The sequence below is a fragment of the Rhamphochromis longiceps genome, linkage group LG8 (assembly GCF_057381845.1).
Source record: "Rhamphochromis longiceps isolate RC_006_pf linkage group LG8, R_longiceps_female_GT1.1, whole genome shotgun sequence".
Lineage (NCBI taxonomy): Eukaryota > Metazoa > Chordata > Actinopteri > Cichliformes > Cichlidae > Rhamphochromis > Rhamphochromis longiceps.
Window position 1 is genome coordinate 25,661,244 of NC_140564.1, and position 24,858 is coordinate 25,686,101.

Sequence of the window (24,858 nt, forward strand, 5' to 3'; positions counted from 1 at the left end):
CAGGCAGTAAGACTGTAAAAGCCTTATATACATAAATGCCTTGAAACCAGGAGGGAAAGCCAATAAAAATGCAGCCTGTGCAAGTTAATATACCTATCAATCACTATCACAGCTCTAACATTAAGAAACAAGATGGTCTGATCCTTTTGCTGCAGATCTTAAAAACTAAGCTAGCTAAGACAGCTTATTTTCTTAGAGGGTCAGCATATAAATGTATTTGCCCAGTTGCATCCCATTGCTTGCAGTCAACATGAAAGAAGCTAGGAATTAACTTAATTATGTCCTTCTTAAAATCTGGATTTCTTATAGGTAAAAGTTCAGTCCTGTTACCCATGCATGAAGACCATGGGGTTCTCTTTTTTGGAGAACTGCTCAGTAGCATATTCATTTGTGCACATATTCTCCAACACAACATGCCCTGGAGGAGCTTAGATAAGTTACTATAGCAAGGTACCCTGGTGAGTTTTGAACCACCAGCTGTAAAAAATGCAGGATGAAGTCGTAAGTTACCTTCCTAAATCCCCAGTCCTGGTACATGGTAAATGCCTCAGTTTCATCTGCTGGTCTATATTAGCTGAAAGATTTGAAATAGCATTCTGGCAAACACGGTCCTTGTTTTGCTATAAACTTGAATGATTACATGAATGCAATCAGAGCATGTTCAAATTTAACTGGCAAATGGAACTACAAAAACTACAAATGGAAACCATAAAGTACCAAAAATCTTGTCCTTTGCTTAAAGATTTCGTGTTTTTTTTTTTCTTATCCAGAATCTGTTTATAGACATTAGTCTTGGGCTGAGGCACTTGGAGCATAAGTACAAACAGTTACCCCCTGCTCTCTCTCACTGCGCACATCACTGGATAGATAGATACTTACTGTTAATGATGATTTTCATATTTAGTGACAGACTGATGGAGCGTTCACAAATTCAAGCTGAACAATAGGACCATACCGCCATCTTGAAGGAAATGTTCAGCTTGTCATTTAGGATACAATTAAGTGAGAATTACTATTGCTGTAATAATGCATGTTTTTCTTTGATCACTGCACAAAATACTGGAAGAGCTCGAAGCAAAATAATACGTCTGCGGTTCCACCATAAAGAAAACAAACCATTTCCTCATTGCCACTTGTACTGATTGCACAAAGCATACATTAGTATGCATGCATATTACACTCATACATTTTCCGTTTTCTGTTGATGGGAGCAGGTTTTTTCTCACACAAGCAGCAGCACTGTGGTGTTGAACTGCTGCACTTAAAGTGTACCCTGGTGTGCAAATAGCTGGGACACAAAATCACCCAAGTGTTTGTTTTGTAACCTTGTTAAAAGTGTGGAAAAAGCAAACACAGCTTGCAGGCAGTGGTGTCCATGTCAAGACCCTGGGAGTTTAATCATCATCCTGTGCTGGATGACCAAGCCGCTTTATCTTTAAAAGGGTCTGTATCTGAGATTTCAGTAGAAGTATTAAGATGCTTTTTTTTTTTTTGGTTTGCTTTTTTTTCCCCAAGTCCCAAGTTAAGATTGCATCTTTAAAAAAGAAAAAGGAAAGAAAAGGGAGGGGGTTGCTGGTATCAACGATTAAAGCAGGAAATTGACTTTTTTCCTGCTTTTCCGCACTTCTCTCGAACATCCCTCCAGGTTTGGTTCCAGCTCTGGTTCCAACTCAAGATCTAACATTGCTTTCATGTTTGACCCACTTCTACAAGACAGAGACAATGACAAAGAATTAGAGGGAGAAGGAAAATGATTTTAAAAAGGCACAAGGGTAAGAGAGCAAGAGCGCTAGAGAAGTGGAAGAGATTAAAAAAGAGAGGCAGAATATAAGTAACCACACACACACACACACACACTGAGGGAAAATGACAAAGACAATAACATCGATGGAGAGGAAGACAGTAAAAGAAAGGGGACAAACAGAAGGCAAGCTGAAGGCGCCTGTGAAGGAGGGGAGTGGGTTAAGAGGGAGGAGAGAAGCTCTGCTTCTCCTAATAAAGCGAGTGTATGTGAAAGGAGGTGCTGAAAACAGACTGAGCTGAGAGCTGAGAGCTGTGCTACCACAGAGAGAGAGCGAGTGAGCGAGAGAGAGAGGGGGAAACAGTGTGTGGAAGACAGAGGGTTAGAGAGAAAGAGTGAGAGGAAGGGGGAGACAGAGAGGAAAGAGAGGGGCAAAGAATAGAAAGAGCATTGTGTGGCTGCTGAGAAAGAACCCATGTCTGCACAAAGAGGTAGGTGTACTGCTTTGACTGGTACACACACACAAATGCACGCACAAAAGTAGGAAATCCTTGCCAGTGTATCCAGCAGTAGGATGTTGCAGCAGTCTTTTCAATAGACGTTAAACGTCAAGTGAGTGCATGTTGTCTTCCAACTGTGTGACTTGTCTTACTAAATGTAGCAGCTGTGTAGCAGTGCATGGAGGCAGGTCGATCACTTTTCCACAGCATGTGTTAGACCGTGCGTACAGACGGCATAACCAGATGTCTCATGTGCGTTCAACATATGTGAGTCAGTGGGATACTGATGGGCCATGTGTAGCTGATGACAAACACAGTGGCACACGTACACAGAGTTACTCCCATGATTAAGAAAGGTTAATCACAGTTTATCAGACAAAGTCCTTTTTTATTAGCCCTATTTTTTATCATATTAACTGAATCCAGCTAATCATATCTAATCAGTTTGACTGTTAAACTATTATGGGTATTTGTACTGATATCTGCCTGATTATTCTATCACTGTGAAGGAGGGTAAGGGTACAGCTGAGTCAAAAGTAATCAATGAGTTTAGTTTAAGCTTTCTCTGAATTAGAGAACATTTTTCAGCTTATCTTCCGGTTTCTATTCTCCTTATTCTTTAGTCATTTAGAGATCATTTTCAATGATGTGAGCACTGCAAATTTAAAGAAGTACAACTACATTTGTGGTGGTGAGTTTTTCATTTTTAGTATTTGGGATAGCCTAGTCCTCTTTAAAAAAAAAAAAAAGTTACTATTGCAATAATTGAATTTTAAAATGTTTGAAAAATCCAGTTAAGTCAGTGTTGGTGTCAAATGCCTTCCACCTTCCTCAGATTCTCAGGAAATTGGTTCATGCACTGTCAGTGTTTCTGAATACTACAAATGAGTCACTTTTATATGCAGTTAAAAATAAAAACAATCTGAAAAGCTTAATATTACTAGATGTAAGGAAGAAAATTAGTTTATTCCTAATTTGGACGACTTGTCTCTTCAAAGTCCTTACAGCGTACCAGGGTTAGTGTCGGGCTGCTTGTGCATCAGGAATGTGTAGTCATTACCACAAATGTGTACAAATGTCACATATGTGCATGTTTGGTGACACGTAGCTTATCTTAAAGTGTAAAGACAAAGCAACAGAGCAATCATGAAAACACCATTGTGTTACTGGTTACTCATTGGGTTGTTTTGGACTGAAACAGCAATAGTTATTTTTACTGCTTAAGTTCATGTTGGTCCAGTTGAGCTCGAGGTCAGCACCAGTCTGTCCTGCAAGGTCAGACTGGACTAAGCACTAAGGACAGATCACTTCCCCATGGCAAGCAGGGATGGTTCCTCACATTTCTCATCATATGATGTTGCCAGAGGTTCCCCTTTACAGGAAGCAGCTGTTTCACAATTCACAAGTCTAAAATATATTTATAGATATGCCAAGTAGGCGATGTTGCCTCCCTCTTAACATAAACAACAAATGAGGACACAACATGTAGAAACAAAAATTCATAGAATAAGTCAAGGATGTTGTTTGGCAAGGCGTAGCTCACAGGTGTCGAACTCCAGGCCTCGAGGGCCGGTATCCTGCAGGTTTTAGATGTGTCCTTGATCCAACACAGCTGATTTAAATGGCTAAATTACCTCCTCAACATGTCTTGAAGTTCTCCAGAAGCCTGGCAATGAACTAATCATTTCATTCGGGTGTGTTGACCCATGGTGATATCTAAAACCTGCAGGACACCGGCCCTCGAGGCCTGGAGTTCGACACCCCTGGCGTAGCTGCTTGTGATGCGCGTGAGAAACTCTTCGCCATGTGCCTGTCCGTGAGGAGGAGAGGCACTCCATTGAAATCAATTTTATTTTATTTATATAGTGCAAATTCACAATAGTTGCCTCAAGGTGCTTTATTTTGTAAAGATCATGCAATAACAGAGAGAACCCCATGGTGACAGTGGGAAGGAAGAAAGAAATCTCAGGGAAGGCAGCCATCTGTTGTAGCTGGTTGGGAGTGAGGGGAGAGAGAAGAAGACAGAGCGAGGACAAAAACAAACTATGGGAAAAAGAACCTGGATTTAATAATTACCACTGATTAAATACAGTAGTGGTGTATGACCAAACAGGGAGTGCAAATACATGAATTTGTAGTTGACAAGATCTCACTGGGCCAAATAACAGGCCTGGGCAAATTCCCACAGTGGTTTCAACCTTAACCTCCACTGACTGTAATGACTAATGCCTTTTCTCATTAGCAATCAATAATGTGTCAACCTCATTACCACCTGCAAAAAGAGGACAACCTCCACCCAAACTGTGTTTTTTAGAAGTGAAGAAGCCTCTTAAATGACAGCGGAAATATCTTCAAAAACATAATTTTTTCCATTACCCCAACCTAGACGACTGAGAATCTATACAAGTTCTGTTTGCTCCTGTACAACATTAACATAATCCATTATTCTAAAAGTTTAATATTAAAAAACATTGTTTTCATCAGGTTGCAAGGATCAGGTTGCACTTACAAGCAGCTCGGTACAATTTACTGGTACTGAACTGGTTTAAATGGTTTTAAATGCTTCCTCCACAACACCTGAAAACAAAACATTCCAGCTGTTCCACTGCAGATATCTAGTATCATGAACCTGTAGTAATCTTTAGTTTGAATTATTCCATCTGACAGTTAGTGTTTATATACACCTTCCTCATTTGATGACTTCCTTTTATGGCTGTTCTTTTTAAACTGACCAATCATGCTAATTCAAATTTTCAGACATTTTAAACTGGACGACTTTCCCACCACAGATCTATTTATTTATTTTTTGTTAAATAGAGGATACAAACACTTAGATTACTATGCTCTAAGGCATGTTCTGCTGAGTCTGTCTTTATGCAACACACACAGATGTACGTTCAGACAGTCTGCGTGTGTCCACATATGTTTATGAGTAATTAAAGCCAAACCACCAGAGCAGCACAACAATTTTAAGACCTGCCTCGAAGGCAGGTTGTTGTCTCGTCTTCCCGTCATTATAAAACCACATGAGCAAATCTCTAGCTGTGTCACCCATTGACTCATCACTAAATGTAAAGCAACAGCCCTCTCAGCATCTGCTGATGCAAAACAACCTCAATCATGTGCCTCTATCGTTCTTTCTCTTCCTCTCCATATCTTTATGACAGGTGTTTCATGAGTCCAAATTTTCCCATCAGCAGGGGTGGAGACTTTTTTTGTGTCACGCCATTCAGAAAACAAACAAACCTCAGTGCTCTTTAACATACTGACAGTAAAGAGGTATTTCAGTGGGGTTTTTTTTGCTTTTTTTGTGAATTTAAGTCAAATCTGTATCTGTTTTTTGTATGATGTTTAAATTCTTAAAGCCTTACACAAGTACATTTAGGACTACATAAAGTGCAGGGAGTGATCACTATGAGACAGAAAGATGAGTGTACGGATGGATTTGTGTTGTTAATGTTATTCTATGTGCCTCAGTTACTGAACATTGTTTCTATAGATAAAAGCTCCACATGTTGTCTATGTGAACAGCACTCATGCATACTTTAGGCAGCAGGGGTTCCTGTAAATGTTATTTTAAACCCTGTTCTTTCAACTGCCTGCATCCTGAAAGGTGAAAGTTCAAGCAAATTCAGGGCATGATAAAAAAAAAAAAAAGGCTTTAATGTTAACAAAAAATAAATAAATTCTGCATATCAACTAAATGATAGCAGATGCTATGCTTTTCCAGTGGCCCCTTGTGGCATCTTTTTCCCACCACTCTGTCATGACTTCGAGGTTCGAACAATCCACCTCAGCAATACAATTGTGCTTACAAGGGATCGGAAATGAAAACACTGGCGGCGTGTGGGAAATGCTTGCCAAATCTGTATGCTTGGGAACAGGAGACTGTGTGTGTGTGTGTGTGTATCTGGCAGACAGTTGTGTGTAATGAGGGGAGTTTTGTTTGTTCACAGGAATGTCTGGAAATAATATTTGGTTTTAGACTAAGGATTAGACTATGCTTATATTTCTAATGATTCGAGAAGGCACAGTGCCATTATGTTGCAAGAGAATTCCTCTGATGTCATTTGCCAAATTTTCTGCTCAGGTAAACCCCCATTTTCTGTCTCAGCATGTTTCGGTATCCTTTTAGCCGACAGCTATATCATTCTTACGTGGTTACATATAAAGTCGCAGTCTTCCCCCACTTTAATCTCAAAGCAAATGAAAGGAGGACTTTGAGACAAATTGCTCCAAGCTGCTGCACACTCAGACTTGACAGTAACTTTAAGACAGGGTAAGGTTCAGTTCTGTCTGCCACCTTTATAACTCTTTGGTTACACGTCACTTCTAGACTTCGATATTGTACGATAATAAGTAGGAGTCTCTTGTAATTAACGGAGTGAGTCACTGATGCCAAGTTTTGTTCTTTTATTTATGTCACAGTCAGAATAGTTAAAGCAGTTGTTGGAGACTGCAGCAAAAGCACAGTTATTGTGACATTTGGAATGAAATTATGATCCATTTGCCTTTCAAGTGGTTGCTGTGAAAATGGGAACTGGGTCAGTCTGTCTGCTTATTATTTGCATACATTCAATAATCTGTCAACAGTATGTCTGAATTGGACCACTGTTACTTGGACAGAGGTTTGCTACAAGTTGACCTGTGCGATCGCCTTGTGATCGAAAGTGGTTACCCAGAGGTAAAAGACATTACACACTCAGTCGGGAAGTCAGTCAGCTCTTACTGGTTACAAAATGCCAGACAATTCAGAGAAATACCCAGGCAACCACCAATTTTTCCCATCACTGCAAGGAGGATGAGACCCTATATTTACTAGAGATGAACAAGATCCAATTCTAAAAATGTTTACTACATCAACATGTGGCTTCATTCTTGCACCTCTGCAGCTGCATGCCCTCAAGAAAAAGTTTGATTAAGTCCATAATTCTTCTGAAGCAAGTGAATAGCCTCAAATGATGTAGTTCAGACAGGAATGCTGAGTTAGTGGCATTATATAAGCTTTTGATGAGCTTAACTAATGTGGAAACTTCAGTATCGATGCTGTCTTTTTTTCCTTCTTCAGTGTGAAAATTTTAAGAAGGGTTCTGCCATATCATCTACAATAATACAGGTCAAAACTTTCGTATGATATAAAAGTGTCATATCCTTTCTAGCATACACAAACAAGACAAGGCCCAACATGTCCAACAGTGAGAACCGTGTCATGGAGCAATTTTGGGAACCCGTGGCAAAGCACACTGCTTTAAATACGCAGAAAAATGAAAACCAAAATGAACTACCCCCGATAAAGGTGGAAATAAATTTGTTTCATGATTTAAGGCAAAACACGCGCCATCAAGGCTACAAAGGTGGAGATACTAGCAGTTGATGATTCCACTGAAAACTGCTGGAGTTCCCACTAACTCCAAATGAGAGGAAGCACAATGGTGAATGGAAAGCATCTGGTGGCAACATCCCAGGTAGAAAATATTTTTTCAATTTCAGTTTTATTACGAGAGAATATAGTGCAGGTTCTCTAAAGAGGAACAAAGATATGTTACTTTATTTATTTTTAAACTAAGACATTAAGCAGTTATGCTATACATTTACTTACAATTTTAAAGGAGAACTCTACCTAGGCTATTTTTGTACTTACGTCTGACTTATGCTGTGTTACTAGATATTTTCCCATAAATAAAATGCAAAAATTCCAATTTCAGTTCTGGGTTAATTTCAGGCACTTTATCTCGCACCTACTTCAAAAGTCCGTAATTTTTCTATGTCAGATTTGGTCATCAGTTGCAACACTTGTCATTTTGACCCATTTCAGTTCGAGGGTCAGTCATGCATTTACCTCTGTGAGCAAATCACTTCTTGGTGTGTTCCCTTTCATTGAGCGTACTGTTATCAATTCTTTTGTAATCTCAAATTCTTTCATTTTCCCATGTGCAATAACTGGGAATGATTGAATAACTTGACTCACAAATGTCACAGCTGTTGTCCAGTGCCAAGAAGAAAAAGTCGAAATGTTTGCTTTGTTTTTCAACCAAAGCTCCAGATTCTTTGGAGTGTCTTCAATCCATCTTGTTGAGGGTCGCTTGATGGTGGCACGTTGTCAAATTCTTTTTTATTTTTACCCCTCAAGGCACATTAGCACGGCAGAGTCCACCAAGCACTTGTTCATAAAAATCCTGAAAAGATCATGGCTCACTGTTTTTTGCGATTTTGTGGGAAATCCAAAGCTGGTCTTGACTACTCGATCCCTGTGTAAAGCTTGGTAAAAAAAAAAAAATAAAAAAAAAAAAAAGATCGTTGTTGCTTTTGCAGCTTTGCTGCCAAAGGTTCAGATGTCTGTTGCAGCTCTGCATCAGTCAACATCTTGAATTTCATGTGCATATGCTTGCACACACGTAAGTAAATAAAAGAAAAAAAAATTCTGGGGCTATTTTAGCAGTCCTACAAAAAACACACACACACGAAAAACAAAAACAGTAAGCTGTTCTCTGATAGGTAATTTATTAAAGAGTGTCTGGTGACCAAAATGGGCAAAACTGTATAATGTTTAGGATTCAAATGTAAGTAGTTTATTTAAACCAAATGGCCAGACGTGGTTTGCTGCCCATAAAATGCTATGAACCGCTGTATACATTGCTGTGTCGCTATTATTTCACTATAACCAGTGTTGGGAAAGTTACTTTTACTACAGATTACAGAATACATGTCCCAAAATGTAGTTTGTAATGTATTCTGTTAAGTTACTCAATGTTAGTAACATATTCTGAATACTTTGGATTACTTAATATATTGTCATGCTTTTTACAACTACATGAATGTAGCAATCACATCCTGCAAATTCTTGTTTTTCTCCACCAATTGGCTGTTAAGCCCAAATCTCCCTGAATAGACAATATATTTACTGTAGAGGAGCATCCTAATGGGTCCATTGTGTAACTGACGCCACCAATGCTTACATTAGAGCCTCTTATTGCGTGTTTTGTTTGGGTTTCTGGCAATGCATTTAATTACCAAAATTAGGGAGGGGATAGCCTAACATATGAAACAGGAAATGACTGCCTTGTAATCCATTTATTTCAACAAAATAACTATATTCTAATTATAACTTCATCACATCATTTAAATGGTAATTGTAATGAAATAAAGTTACTCATATTTTGTATTTTAAATATGTATATATGCCGTTATTCCCCAACACTGACTATAACACTGTTGTTGGTGGGACCTTGTAGCAACAGATAATAAACATTTTATTGTTTCATATTAAAAATAGTCACCTACATCTAATTCAAAATGAATGCTGAATATTCTGAAGTTTTTTTTCTGGATTATCCTCACACTGATCAAGGAAGACTCCTCGGGATACAAAGGAATGTCTGATTCCCTAGTTCTCACTTGATTCATTGGCTCAGTAAACATTTTCCTTATTAGTTTATGGTTACGACCACTAGCCATAACTCTTCTTTACTACAGGATGTTATACATTTTGTAAATCATGGTCCCCCGTTAGTGTCAAACAGACAATAAAGCTTGGTTTGCTTTATGGGATGACTTTTGATAGACAAGTCCCTAACATATGAGCTAGCAGTGTCCTCAGTTTCTGATTCAGATCTACCCTTTGTTAATCACAAACTCACAAACTTCCTTAAAAGCAAGAGTTCAAAACTAAATTGAGATGTATATATTAAAATCCACATCGAAAGGAGCCAGCTGAGGTGGTTCGGGCATCTGACAAGGATGCCCCCTGGGCGCCTCCTGGGTGAGGTGTTCCAGGCATGTCCCACCGGGAGGAGGCCCCGGGGCAGACCCAGGACACGCTGGAGAGATTATATCTCTCGGCTGGCCTGGGAACGCCTTGGTATTCCCCCGGACAAGCTGGAGGAGGTGGCTGGGGAGAGGGAGGTCTGGGCCTCTTTGCTTAGGCTGCTGCCCCCGCGACCCGACCCCGGACAAAGCGGATGACGATGGATGGATGGATGGATGGATATTAAAATAGTGTAATTATGTGGAACTTTTTTAAAAGTACAGGCTTAAAAAAGTTCTTGCTCTTCCGACTCCTACCATGTAGCCTTTGTTAGAGAGGAAATATCCATCAAGCTGTATTAAAAGCTATAGGAAATAGGCTTTAAAACAATACTTATGCATTCATCTGTACACTTCCACTTCTCCAAATTCAGGCTCCTAGAGCCTATCCCAGCTGACCTTTCGTCAGTCTGTTGTGGTAATGTGTTATCACTGTTTTAACATAATGTACTTTTACAAGTCTACAGCTACTGTCATGTGCTGGGTTGTACTATGTACAGAGCTGAGAGTGAAAATACAAGGAACTTGCAAGCTTTGAAATATCTCCATTTGGACATTTATTTTTCAAGCATCTAAGTTGCTTATTTTAATTTAGTGGGCGTTTAATTTGTTTTATTGTTACCATTATTCCAGAGCAAGGATGCTTCAAGTTTTGACAATCAAGCGATGATTTAGGGAGCCAGCATATTTGGGAGACCCACAGGACAAATGTATTTTTATACTCTGTTACAGTATTTAAGTAACTCTAAAAGTTGGATTTCTTAAAATCACCTGTGTCAAATGTTAGAAATGGATAGTCTGCTTCAATGGGTGTACAGGCAATGCTTTTAAACGCCATTTCTTGGAAGTGATGTTGAACCAATTGCAGGATATTTATTACAGGAGTGTGTACGTAATGTATTATTGTGGGAAGGCTTGAATTATACAGCTCTCTGAAGTTAGGAAGGTTGGCAATCATTCTCTAGTGTATGTTTGATTATGTATGTGCATGTGTGTTGCAAGAGAGGAAAACAAATGACAGAAACCATCTGTGAATGGATCAACAAATCTGCAGGCAGGTCATGTTCAGGGGCACACACACACACACACACACACACACACACACACACACACACACACACACACACACACACACACACACACACACACACACAAACTTTTCAACAACCTCCATTCTTCTACACACACCCCACACGTAGACACACACACACACACACACACACACACACACACACACACACACACACACACACACACACACAGCCTTACAGAAAAGAAGGGAATTCCGATCCGTCACTGAGATGACATCACAGTCCCCAATAATAAGAAACAGTCGAACAAGGGAGTCCCCACTTCCCTCCTCCCTCATACACATCCCACAGAATGAACAGAGGGTAGAAAGAGTAGTGCTGGGCAGAGTGACTCTCATTAGCTCCCAGAGAGAGAGTCCCTTTTAAGGGATTCACATGCACACACGGGAACGCGCCGACATACGCACAAACACGCTTTAGTTGCATCTCCATAGCGACCAGCTCTGCTGTCCCAGCTTGGGGAGGAAACTGAGTGCTTTAAAGCTGCTACAACGCAAACACACACACACGCACACACATACAGCTCTGTTCTAATCCGTGTCCGGCCACGACGGAAAAACCTCTCCTCATCTTATCACCCGGCTACCTCCCTCTGTCACTTCTCTCCTCTCCCCGTCCAGCCCATATTTTCTTTTTCTTCAACTTCCACCCTCTCTCCCTCTCTCACATACCCTCCCCCTCTCTTTTTTCTCCCTTTCACTATCTGTCTCTATCCCTTCCCCGTCTGAAGTACACAACAGAGGTAAGTGCTCTCGCTCGCTGTGCGCCTCTGGGTTTAATGTGCTTTAACTTTCAGTCTTTCAGTGCGTTTTCTCACAGTAGACTGAGGTGAGCTTAACTATCGGTGCTGCAGGTACTGTTAGTGAAGTAGGCAGAAAAACTGTTTTGTCCTGTACTCTGCCGGTAGGTCAGTTTCTGCTTTGCCAGCTGTCGTGCGCGCCTCGACAGTATCTGTCAGTTCGTTTGCCCTGGCAATAATCAAACAACCATGCGTGTGCTTGTATATGTGGGCTTGCTTTCATACTGGTATCTTATTCATCGATTTTCAATCACAGTAGCTTTGTGACTACAGACAGCCTTTTATACCCTTTTTTTTGTCTGTTTTTGAAACTGTGCACTTAAAAGTGCATATTATCTGCTATAGCATCTTGACTTTATCCCATTAGAGCAATTGTGATAGCTCTATACTTCAGAGTACTTCAAGAGGAATGAGAACCCAAAAAGTAATATTTGATATCAAAATAATAACTAGCACATGTTGAAATCTTTAATCACTGTTTTCATATACTCTTGTGGGAGTATAGCTATTGAATTAATAGGTCAGCCTTTCTTTGGTAGAGTTGTCTTTTTGATTATATCCAATTGTCCTTCTGTGTTGTATAAACAGTTCAAGTATTTCCACAATAATAGTTCTCTTTAAGTGCTTTTCATAGTGGATATCTGATCTTTCAGCCCATGTTAAATACACCAGTGAGATACCCTCTCTAATGTGCTGTGGCTGAAATAACAACTCCCCCTAAAATCAATGAACAGTCTGGCAACAATTTACACACCCCAAATCAGAAAGCCCTTGGTTACAAAACACAACAAAACAATTAAACGCTCTTTCCAACACAGTTTCTCTCCAACATCCAAGCACACACATTCTGTGACATATGCCACATCTGGAACCAAGAGTGGCTAAACACATACCTATTTAAAAGTGTGTCTCCATCTTCCCCTTTTTACCCTCTCGCCTCTCCTCTCCTTCCTGTCTCTGTCTGTCTCTCCACCCACGCTCTCAGAGATGAAAGAGAAGAACCCCTGGCCTACGCCTGTGACCATCATCATCATTGTGATTGGTGTCATAGCGATTGTTGCCCTGGTGACGGTGGCGGTTTTGCAGAACAAACCTGTCCCCCAAAAGTACAAGGTAAAGTACTCAAATGTTGTGACCTGTTCCCTGTGTGGGAGTCAAATGTGTTACACAGGAATCTCAAGCCAAAGTCCACAAACCAAATAAGGCATCTTGTCAGTATATGACCTCAGCTTGTACAACCGGCTTTACAAATCCACCACCGAATATGGCCAGCGGATATCAACAATAACATTAAATCATCTCTTTAGTTACAGTTGCAGATCCAGGTTTGAGTCTCACAGCTGAAAGCATGGTCTAGTTTTTATAAAGTACTGTACTCCTAATTCACATGGATTGGTGCCACAGTTTTGGCAACATGTAGTTTATACAATCACTACCCTGATGTTAAATGTTTGCATGTAACTAATTAACTAGAATTTGTTATTTTTCTGCTCCTCCTCCAGTATGGGATTGTGCTGGATGCTGGATCTTCCCACACAGCTCTTTATATTTATCAGTGGCCAGCAGAGAAGGATAACAACACTGGCAGAGTTGAACAGACACACTCCTGCAAAGTCAAAGGTACAGTATATGTTGCATAAATACTCTCATATGACAGTGCAAACTTACATATATGCATTAATATGTAGGAAATTGCATATGAATCTGCATATTTACTGATATAGCTATTAGTGTTTGTGTATGTGCGTGTTTAAATTTGGTCATAAATGATACATTCCTGTTTAACAATGATTCCTTCTAAAAAGCTACAATTAAGTATAATTGTATTATACTATTTTCCTTAAGTCCAAGGTGATTCATTTTCTCTTCATTCAGTTTGAAATCTTATGCTCTTTTAAAGCGAACTGCAGGGCATCTGAAGCCAAAGACTGATCAAAATTTACATCTAGAGACTTGGTGGATTAGCATAGCCACTTACTAATTATTCATTAGCATTATTGGGTACACATCTGATGGTTCGTTAAAAAGCCTCCACATTAAATTTCATATTAAATGACAAATGGCACTGGGGAACACCTTACCGAGTCAGCCATTGTTTCAAATGTTGTGTTAAGTCTATATAATTGAATTTCCCAGAGGAACCCACCCGAGGGATTAATAAAGTTCTATCTTATCTTATCTTAAATGGATTTTGTTCAACTTCCCAGGACCACTATAGAAAAAAAAATGACAACAGATAACACACTAATCAATTCAGACACTGCCTGAAAATGAGAAGCTGGAGTGTAGGTGGGTTGCAAAGTGGCTTGGAGATACACACCAATTGTAGGCAGATTAAGCAACCTGAATGGCACACCGTTTATGATTTATGATTTGTCACATACAGTGGCTTGCAAAAGTATTCGGCCCCCTTGAACTTTCCCACATTTTGTCACAAATAAATAACTGCAAAGTGGGGTGTGCGTAATTATTCAGCCCCCTGAGTCAATACTTTGTAAAACCACCTTTTGCTGCAATTACAGCTGCCAGTCTTTTAGGGTTTGTCTCTACCAGCTTTGCACATCTAGAGACTGAAATCTTTGCCCATTCTTCTTTGCAAAACAGCTCCAGCTCAGTCAGATTAGATGGACAGCGTTTGTGAACAGCAGTTTTCAGATCTTGCCACAGATTCTCGATTGGATTTAGATCTGGACTTTCACTGGGCCATTCTAACACATGGATATGTTTTGTTTTAAATCATTCCATTGTTGCCCTGGCTTTATGTTTAGGGTCGTTGTCCTGCTGGAAGGTGAACCTCCGCCCCAGTCTCAAGTCTTTTGCAGACTCCAAGAGGTTTTCTTCAAAGATTGCCCTGTATTTGGCTCCATCCGTCTTCCCATCAACTCTGACCAGCTTCCCTGTCCCTGCTGAAGAGAAGCACCCCCAGAGCATGATGCTGCCACCACCATATTTGACAGTGGGGATGGTGTGTTCAGAGTGACGTGCAGTGTTAGTTTCCTGCCACACATACCGTTTTGCATTTTGGCCAAAAAGTTCCATTTTGGTCTCATCTGACCAGACCACCTTCTTCCACATGTTTGCTGTGTCCCCCACATGGCTTGTGGCAAACTGCAAACAGGACTTCTTGTGATTTTCTGTTAACAATGGCTTTCTTCTGGCCACTCTTCCGTAAAGGCCAACTTTGTGCAGTGCACGACTAATAGTTGTCCTATGGACAGATTCCCCCACCTGAGCTGTAGATCTCTGCAGCTCGTCCAGAGTCACCATGGGCCTCTTGGCTGCATTTCCGATCAGCGCTCCCCTTGTTGAGCCTTTAGGTGGACGGCCTTGTCTTGGTAGGTTTACAGTTATCCCATACTCCTTCCATTTCTGAATGATTGCTTGAACAGTGCCCCGTGGGATGTTCAAGGCTTGGGAAATCTTTTTGTAGCCTAAGCCTGCTTTAAATTTCTCAATAACTTTATCCCTGACCTGTCTGGTGTGTTCTTTTGGACTTCATGGTGTTGTTGCTCCCAATATTCTCTTAGACAACCTCTGAGGCCATCACAGAGCTGCTGTATTTGTACTGACATTAGATTACACACAGGTGCACTCTATTTAGTCATTAGCGCTCATCAGGCAATGTTTATGGGCAACTGACTGCACTCAGACCAAAGGGGGCTGAATAATTAAGCACACCCCACTTTGCAGTTATTTATTTGTAAAAAATGTTTGGAATCATGTATGATTTTCGTTCCACTTCTCACGTTTACACCACTTTGTATTGGTCTTTCACGTGGAATTCCAATAAAATTGATTCATGGTTGTTGCTGTAATGTGACAAAATGTGGGAAAGTTCAAGGGGGCCGAATACTTTTGCAAGCCACTGTAGCTGTGTAGGAGGGTATTAGTTGAAGTGGGTTGGCATGAAGATCAGTTGAACTTAACTTTGGTGCCTGTCTGAACTAATGCTATGCCTGTTTTGTGAAAGCTTAAAATAGCAAGTTATGCTAGAGCAAAAGAATATATTACTATACACAGAGCTAGATGTGTTTTTGGCTTAATGTTTTGTTGTATGTTGATAATATTGTGGTAGCTATGTATTCAGTAAGCCAATTAATCATTTTAACAGAATAAAAACAATTACACATGTATTCCAAATCCCTTCACATCCGATTAGTAACTGTACTCTCTGTTTTCTGAAAAATCTTTATCTGTGTTTTTGTTTTGGTTCCAGAGAATCTAGACGTGGTTATTTTGTAAAAGCAATGACAGACAAATGAAAAACAATAGCTTATTACCAACACAATCTCATGGTGATGACAAGACTGTAGGAATTCAATGCACAGGCAAAAAAGGCATGTCTGGCACCTGCAAAACTGCAGAATGGCATTTTTGTTTTTATGTGGACTAAACAAAGGAGCTATTGTATGTTTATTGGTAAGCCTTAAAAGTGCATTTAGAGACAGCCAAACTGGGTGTTTCCCTACAGCTTCCCGACTTTAAGTCAAATATAGATACTGTATCGTACCAAATAAACACAGAATAATTAAAAATTTAAGCATGGTATATATAATTTAATTAAACTGTTGTCATTTACAAAAAAGTCATTTATTACCAATAACGCTATTAATTACATACATGATATACATGTAAATACCCATAACTGTGTTATATTTTGAACTGAAACTAGTAAGGCACTCCTGGCTGCATCTTTGCCTAGTATTAGGCAATTTATTCTATAAGTTCATTTAACCTCAATAACATCTTTACCTGGCCCGTCCCTTCTGAAATACAGAACAGTTCCTGAAATTTTACAGATGAGTGAATTTTTAAGAAGGGTCGCTGTAAAGACAAGGCTGTCACTGTGCTTTATTGTTACTAAATTTCTGCCCAGTAACCCTCCTGACTTTTTGTTTTAACAGGTAAAGGTATTTCCAGCTATGCGTCTGAACCATGGAAAGCAGGAGAGTCTCTGAAAGAGTGCATGGGGGAGGCTGAGGAGACTGTCCCCAAAGAAAGAGCTCACGAGACCCCACTCTATCTGGGAGCCACAGCAGGAATGAGGCTGCTGGAGTATGTTGCACAAGCTTAGACATTTTCATGATAAAACCTAGAAAAGAATGTTTTTTAAAAACACCCACAGTGAACAGCTTTTCATGCTGACACTGTTTAGCTTATCTCCTGTCTAAAAGCTGAAACTGTGTTTGCATTGGCAGTGCAAATATTGCTATTTTTTTGTAACCGTTCGTATTTGCACATTTATCTCCACAAGAACTGCCAGGACAGTGAATAGGTTACTGTCAAAGCCATTATGCACAATACAATGTATATATTATTTATGGGCTGCTGTATTGATCTGACTTGTGGACGTGACTCACACATACATTTGTGCCATGTGTGCCTACAGTATTGTGAATAGCTCAGCATCAAAGAACGTATTTCAGGCTGTGGAGAACGCCTTGCGGAACTCCCCCTTCTCCTATCAGGGAGCAAGAATCCTCAGTGGGCAGGAAGAGGGTGCCTTCGGGTGGGTCACAGTCAACTACTTGGATGATCGTCTCAAACAGGTCAGTTTGTGCACATCAACATACAGGTCCGTGCACATTTGTCCACACTGAGACGTACTTTGTGTGTGCCAGTACTCCTGGTTCTGCACTGACCGAGTGTTATTTTACCTCTTCTGCAGGGCTTGAAAACAACAGGCGCTCTTGACCTTGGCGGGGCGTCTACTCAAATTAGCTTTATATCCGATGATTTTGACGGCTCAGAGTCACCCATCAACTCTGTCAACTTCCGACTCTATGGAAATGATTATAACCTGTATACTCACAGCTTCCTGTGCTACGGAAAAGACCAAGCGTTAAAAATGGTGGTGGCAAATCACACTCAGGTAAACTTCTGACCTTGGTTCCTGTGTTTTGTGAATGAACTGTTCAAACTAATCAAATATGGGATCTTATCTGAGAGAGCCATAATGTTCCTAAATGTGCAAAAGTACTTAGGCTTCATTGTTCTCCATCTGTTGCACCTCACTATCTCACTCTCTCTCCTAGTCAGGTGCAACAACAGTATTGGATCCTTGTTTCCACTCAGGCTACAATGAGACAAAGAACTACTCCGTCCTTTATGACAGCCCCTGTGTGTCAGGCAGGAAACCTCAGGAAGTTCCAGAAAAATTTGATCACATTGGGAAAGGAAACTTCCAAGAATGCCAAGAAGTTGTCAAAAGTGTATTTAACTTTACTTCCTGCAAATACAGCCGATGCTCTTTCAATGGGGTCTTCCAGCCTCTTTTGCAGGGGCCATTCGGGGTAAGTGAGTGTTTCTCCATGTGTAGATTTAACCTGGTTTATAAACAGTCATCCAAGTATATCTGGTGACTCATTTTAGCATTTAGCATTCATGCATTTATTCATTCATTTTTTGCCACATCTGTGAGAATGACCCCATTCAAGTTTAATTTACTGCCCGACTATCCTCACTTTTATTGACCCAAAAGGAGCGACTGAGGACATAAACTCATCAAGAGAGTATTTATTTAAGTCAAGACAGAAAGAATCCTACGGTGCCTAAAGTCTATTGCCTTCAGACAGAATAGAGCTTTAGGGCACTTTTTCATTTGCTTAATTTTTCGGTCCGAGAAGTTATGTCCATCTTTTATACTGCTCATGTCTGCTCTGAAGATCCCCTGTGAGCTCTAACCACTCTAACCACAACTCGCAGATTACAAGGCTGCACAACAAAACAGACTACTATCAGCAGATGCAGGCTATGATCATGGGGTTGGAGTTCATCCATAGCATGAGACTTGTTCGTGAACAGCCACATGTATGCACACAAGTGCACACATTTTGGGCACTCATTTTGCATCCAATATGGAAGAAATTTCATACAAAAATAATGCAGTTATATCATGTGGACTATCTATAACTGTACATGGCTTCCTAATTTGCTTTTATTCACTGTGTGTGCAAATTTTATAGAAAACAAAACAGAAGACCAGTAAGAAAACAAATGGAAATATTTCAGTAATGTTATAAAGCCTGAATGAAAATTAATCAGAAAAATTATGACCTGAATACACCCAACAGATGCTGATTCGAAGTTCCCTCTTTATGCTGTTTTCTACCCCACCCCTTGAGCAGCCCCATCTGATTCCGATTCTGTGAGAAGTGTGCACTCTCTGTATCACAAAGTAGAGGATCAACTGGAATTATTGAGTCAGAATCTATCTGTGGGAAGCACAGAGCACTCGTGCTGTTTGGGCGTGCACAGGGGTTACAGAACATACAGTATAATCAATTCTGCAATCCTCGAAGTACCAGTTTATTGAGTTACTTCTGTTTTTAACATGACTGACATTAATTGTGGAACGCCTCAGCAAAAAGCGCTTGTGTTTCCTCATCTTCCTGATCTGAATAAGAAAATAAACCTTTGTAACATTAACTGATACAATAATCAGTCTGAAGAGACAGTATACTTAGGTTGTAGTGATAGAATAGAAAACGTGCATGTTTCCCTTCTAAAAACCCCCCGAAAAAATTAACTAAATCATTGCAATACTACTGAATATTGTATCTACCACAGACTATTTCTTTTAATTAGCAAAGACTAATTTGACGGTTGTTGCCACCTTAATCACACAGCTAGCCATATTTCTTATAGTATAACTGCAACAGACCCCAGCAACATGGTTAAGATGCCCAGACAGTGCAGTACATGTGGTAAACCTGCCATGTTGAAACCTGGCACACAGCTATTGGCTACTGCCACCGGTGTTAGGATCCACCTCTCAGTAATAAGCCACACCCCCAACAATCAAAACAACAAAATTTTAATTTATTTAAAAAAAAAATCATCCCCTTGCAGTTGTAATGAAGGGGGTACTTAGCCGATACCTTATTCTAAAATATTTAGGGGGGAAACGTTTTAGTGGTTTAAGTGGCAATTGTTATGATTATGATATAATGATTTCAATAAATGTCCGATAAATTTCCGTAGTATTTATAAATTGATTACTTCACTTTCTAGAGATATCCTGATTTCCTCCTGTCTCATCGCTTTCTCTTTTCATCTTTCATTTTAGGCGTTCTCTGCTTACTACTTTGTGATGAACTTCCTCAATTTGACGGATACATCCATGCCCCTTGAAACTGTGAAGGAAAAGCTAAGCCAGTACTGTGCTACCTCTTGGGATAAGGTCAGAGAAAATGTATACATTGGTTATATACATAAAAAATGTTCTGTCATAGTCACCCCCTTCTGTGTCTTATCTATGTCCTTCAGCCTGCCTGTAATGTACACTGATTGCATCCTTGCGTTTGAACTTCCTGCACAGATAAAGATTCAGCATCCTACAGTAAACGTAAAGTATCTGGCTGAATACTGCTTCTCGGGCACCTACATCCTCACCCTGTTGACAGAAGGATATGATTTCACTGCAGTGACTTACTCAAACATAAAATTCATCAAGAAGGTCAGTAGATCACTGTCCAGCTTTTTCCTGTCTCTTAAAGAGAGACATCCACACCTGATAGGTCATACTGACCTGACCTTGTACTTGTGTGTGTGAGTGCATATATAAACAAATACCTACTGTAACATCCATCTTTCTGGACACATTTAAGTCTCTGTTGGAAAGTGACAGGTGTGGAAAAACCTCAACTGTGTAAAAGGTGGTTTAAAAATTTAGGATTACATTTAACTTGGACTAACTGTAATCCTCTCTGCCAGTTTGGGCATTCAGCTGTCCTTTAGGAGGCCAGCTTTAACAAGCATTGGTATAAATACCGGGCACAAGTTTTATGCAAAGAGCTAACTAAGCTCTGAGTTATTTAAGAATTTCATAGCACCCTTATCAGACAACACTAATCTATTCCAGCTATATCTAATATGCTTGCAGTTTGCAGAAACAAAAAGCTCTGCTGTTCAAACAAGAAAGTAAAAAGCAAAGCACAGAGGACATAAAACCCCTCAAAACAACAGAACCACTCTCTACCACCACCTTAAAAGTGATTCAAAAAGTAGGTAGCAACAGCCCGTGAATTATACAGCAGCAAAGCTCTTCTCATCTGAGGTAAAGTGCAAAGTCAGCCTTCAGTTTAGGTTTCAGATTAAAACGAGACTCTCGCTTTTATCTCCTCACAGAACACACAAGGGAAATAGACTACGCAGAATATTGCACGTAACCTAATCAAGCAGCCAGAAAATAGATTGCAATTCCTTTTTCATATGAAACACGGCAAAGATTTTACACTTCAGAGGAATATTCAGCAACCACCTCCTCAGCCAGCTGCACACACACACATGCTGTCATCAAGAAAGCCATACAAACAATGATCAGGATCAGGGATCAGGATTTCACGCCATGTTAAAAGATGCTGTAATATAGTATACAATCTAGAGGACTAAACTTTGCATTAATTCACACCTACTTCTTCTACCGCGCAGTGCTGTGAAAAAGCAGGCAGTAAACAACTTCTTGTTTTTGTTTTTTTGCATATTTGTCACAGTTAGGAAATGCTTGATTACAGTTTTTGCTGCAAAGGGCAGCAAAACCAGTTCTTACAGCAGGTTTAAGGGGCAATTACTTTTTTGGGGGGTTTGCAAGGATAGGTTTAGATGGCTTTTTTTCCATAAATAAATGAAATCATGATTTATTTAGTCAGGTATGTTGCTAATGGGTGTAGATCTAGATGTAAGCCACTCACCCTCCTTCTCTCACAGCCAAGTTGGTAAGATTTTAACATTATCAGTGGTTACATCCTCTGAGTAAAATGGTAAATGGCCTGTATTTGTATAGTGCTTTACTAGTCCCTAAGGCGCTTTACACATTCAGTCATCCACCCATTCACACACACCAGTGTGTATGTGAATGGGTGGGGCGCACTGACAGAGGCAAGGCTGCCGGACACTGGCGCCACCGGGCCCTCTGACCACCACCAGTAGGCAACAGGTGAAATGTCTTGCCCAAGGACACAACGACCGAGACTGTCCGAGCCAGGGCTCGAACCAGCAACCTTCCGATTACAAGACTAACTCCCAACTCTTAAACCACAATTGCCCCTTTAAAAGTTAAATTATATTACACACAAGAATGTTTAACTCTTTCCAAGAAGCCTTGATTAGAAAAAAGCAGTGAGCAGATAAGGAATTCATTGCTCTGTTCTAGTGACTTAAAATGCAGTGATAAAAGGGACATAAATCACACCATAACAAGAAAAACTCAAACCAGTTCAACCTACATGCAATACAACAGGATTAGTTTGGGTGTTACTTCGTATTACTCCAGAAAGACTAGGTGGCAAAAAACAAAAAAACAAGAAAGCAGCCAGTCTGCTTCCTTGTTGTAAACTCTGACAATTATTACTCTGCTATAATTATACACAGACATGCACACAAATTGGATTCTGTGTAATCAAATATCATAATCATTTATTTAAAAAATGAATAAATAACACGGCTGAGTACTTGAAAAACAAAGGATTAACATCAAACGTTGATTCACAATAATGCTGATTGGAACTGCTGGTGTTCTTTGAACCCCTCAATGTGGGGCCTATTACAGGTACTGGATGATACTGTAGCTAGATGGGGGACCCAGTTAGCGAAGGGTAGACCAGCAGCTGTTTCAGACTGTGCAGTCACAGTTCTAATTAACATCTCATGTAAGAATTTCAATGTTTACTTTTTGAATTTCTTTTTTTACAATTAGCAAGCATATGCTGTGCGAGTGAAATTACCCATAATACCCTAAGGAAGGCATTTCACTATAAGCCGCTACATCAGGTTAACCTCACTATAACACTGGTGACAAATTAAAGGAAAAACCTGAACTCTTGATCCCTACTTGTGTGGGTTGAACACTTAAAGGAGAGTTTGGACTGGCACATTAATCAGTGCTTTGGCATACTGAAGATCTTCTAGTAGTAGCAAGGCTTTTTAAGACAACTGAATTTAAACGCTTTTTATTTGAATTTGTCAACAGTTTATGTTTATGGCGATCGCTTCCCTTCTTCTTTGTTTCCAGATAAAAGGCAGTGATGCAGGCTGGACTCTGGGTTACATGTTGAATCTCACCAACATGATCCCAGCTGAGGCTCCTGACTCACCCCCTCTCCCCCACGCTGGCTACGTCTCCATAGTAACCATCATGACAATACTACTCATTGGCCTCCTCTTACTTCTCGCCCTCCGCATATTCTGGCCCCGTTGCTCCAAGAAAACACAAATTGTATAAACACTCTGAAGCGTATGTATGCATGTACAGTTATGTGCAAAAATCTCGAGTCACTCCTCATCTATTTATATTTTCCTTTCAAGGAGCCACATGTACTTGTAGTCTAAGCAGCGAGAGGTGAACCGTCTTCAAGAAACTTAAAGGAGTCCAGGCTCTTGTCTTTCCAAGTTCCATAGACAACCATAACCTTGATGACTGAGAACCTACACAAACTATTATTTTTAACCTCTCTTGAGCAATAGTTCTCTAGACTTCCTGAAGGTCTTTCACAATTCTTCTTTAGACATTGGCTGCTTTTTCGCTTATTTTCAGTTCAGTCTTTGTACCTCGCCATTTAAGAGGATTTTTTTTTCTTAAGCCACTTAACGCTGACCTATGAGTCATTCAAGTATAAAAGAAGACACCTAGCTCAAGGGATGAACTAGTGTTCTGTCAGCACAAAACAGACAACTTAGCAATGAACTCATTTTAAATAGTATCTTTAAGCACTCTGTTATTAACAGCTGTTGCAAAAATGTATCATGTGTTCACATTTCTTTCATTGAATTCGTGAAAAATGCCAACGATAACACAGTTTAACAGACACAAAATGTATTTTTCACCAACAAAGAGCTATTATTTTTTAAACTTAATATCTCAGCATCATGTGCAATGTGTCATTAAATAAATTGAGGAAACTGGACAAGGAAGAACTGGCAGGCCTGAAAAACTATCTACAGGAGATGAAAGGTATCTTTAAGTGATTTCCTTAAGCAATAGGAAAGAATCCAGCAAAGACTTGACAGATAATTGGAGAAATGCATCTGGCTCTGATTCTGTCAGAATTTTATCCACCATGCAACATCGTCTGGAACAAACTTTTAGCGTGATAATGATCCAAAACATACTGCTTACAGTAAAAGCATACCTGGATGGAAAAATACACAATGGAACACTATCAGTCATGGATTCACCTCCCCAGAGCCCAGATTTCAACATTACTGAAGCAGTGTGAGATCATCTTGTAAGAGAACAGGACAAAAGGCAGCCAACAGCCAAAGAAGAGCTTTGAATGTCCTTCAAGAAGTTTTGACAACTACTTTCTACTCAAAAATTACAAGAAATCTTGCCCAAGAGAGAAAAGGCTGGGTTAAAGAATAAAAGTAGTTCAACCTTCTGATTTGTTGCATTTGTAAAAACCGTTTTTTTGCTTGTGTTTTATTGTGTTTCCATGTATATTTGTATGTTTTATTAAATCACTACCCCATCCCCCATTTTCCAAGCAAGAAATAAAGACATGAAGGGTGGCTTAAGACTTTTGCACTGCACTGTGAGTATGTGTGAGTGGCAAATGAGATAGAGGACATTTGCAAATGTTTGTGTTTGTGTTGACTGTTTTACTAGGTAGTGGGGAGGTTAAAGGTCATACGGATTGAAGGATAACAGTGTCTCCCACAAAGGAGTAAGTTGTGCATCCCTGCTTGAAGGACATTTCCTGTATAAGAGTGTATGTGTGTGTGTGTGTGTGTGTGTGCATGTCTGAGTTTGAATGTGTGACACCTGAAAGTGTGCTTGTACCCACGTCAGTCTGCATGTAAGTGTCTTAAATAATGAACATGTGAATGTGAAGATACTACTGTATAAATAAAATAACTAAAGTTTATAAAAAAAAATCAGATTGGCACTTTTACACTTGTTAAAAACATAATCACTCATTCTCTTTA

At 39.8% G+C, this 24,858-nt stretch overlaps 1 protein-coding gene across 2 annotated transcripts; it reads left to right on the forward strand.

The window, feature by feature from the left end:
- The first annotated feature begins 2,022 nt into the window (after positions 1 to 2,022).
- Positions 2,023 to 24,828, forward strand: entpd1 (ectonucleoside triphosphate diphosphohydrolase 1). Of its 2 annotated transcripts, none has more exons than XM_085416720.1 (10): positions 2,023 to 2,232; positions 12,920 to 13,047; positions 13,437 to 13,554; positions 16,839 to 16,989; positions 17,324 to 17,483; positions 17,603 to 17,806; positions 17,970 to 18,227; positions 20,003 to 20,116; positions 20,255 to 20,392; positions 22,946 to 24,828. In XM_085416720.1, exons 1-10 carry the CDS (start codon positions 2,217 to 2,219, stop codon positions 23,153 to 23,155), a joined length of 1,497 nt encoding a protein of 498 aa, XP_085272846.1. In that variant the 5' UTR covers positions 2,023 to 2,216; the 3' UTR covers positions 23,156 to 24,828. The 2 variants fall into 2 exon arrangements, with proteins under 2 accessions (XP_085272846.1, XP_085272847.1); XM_085416721.1 differs by lacking the exon at positions 2,023 to 2,232 and adding an exon at positions 11,341 to 11,877.
- Positions 24,829 to 24,858: the final 30 nt, after the last annotated feature.

Coding starts and splice junctions, on each gene's coding strand:
- entpd1 (XM_085416720.1), top strand. Junction 13,048..13,436: donor CTGTCCCCCAAAAGTACAAG/GTAAAGTACTCA, acceptor CTCCTCCTCCAG/TATGGGATTGTGCTGGATGC. Junction 18,228..20,002: donor TTTTGCAGGGGCCATTCGGG/GTAAGTGAGTGT, acceptor CTTTCATTTTAG/GCGTTCTCTGCTTACTACTT.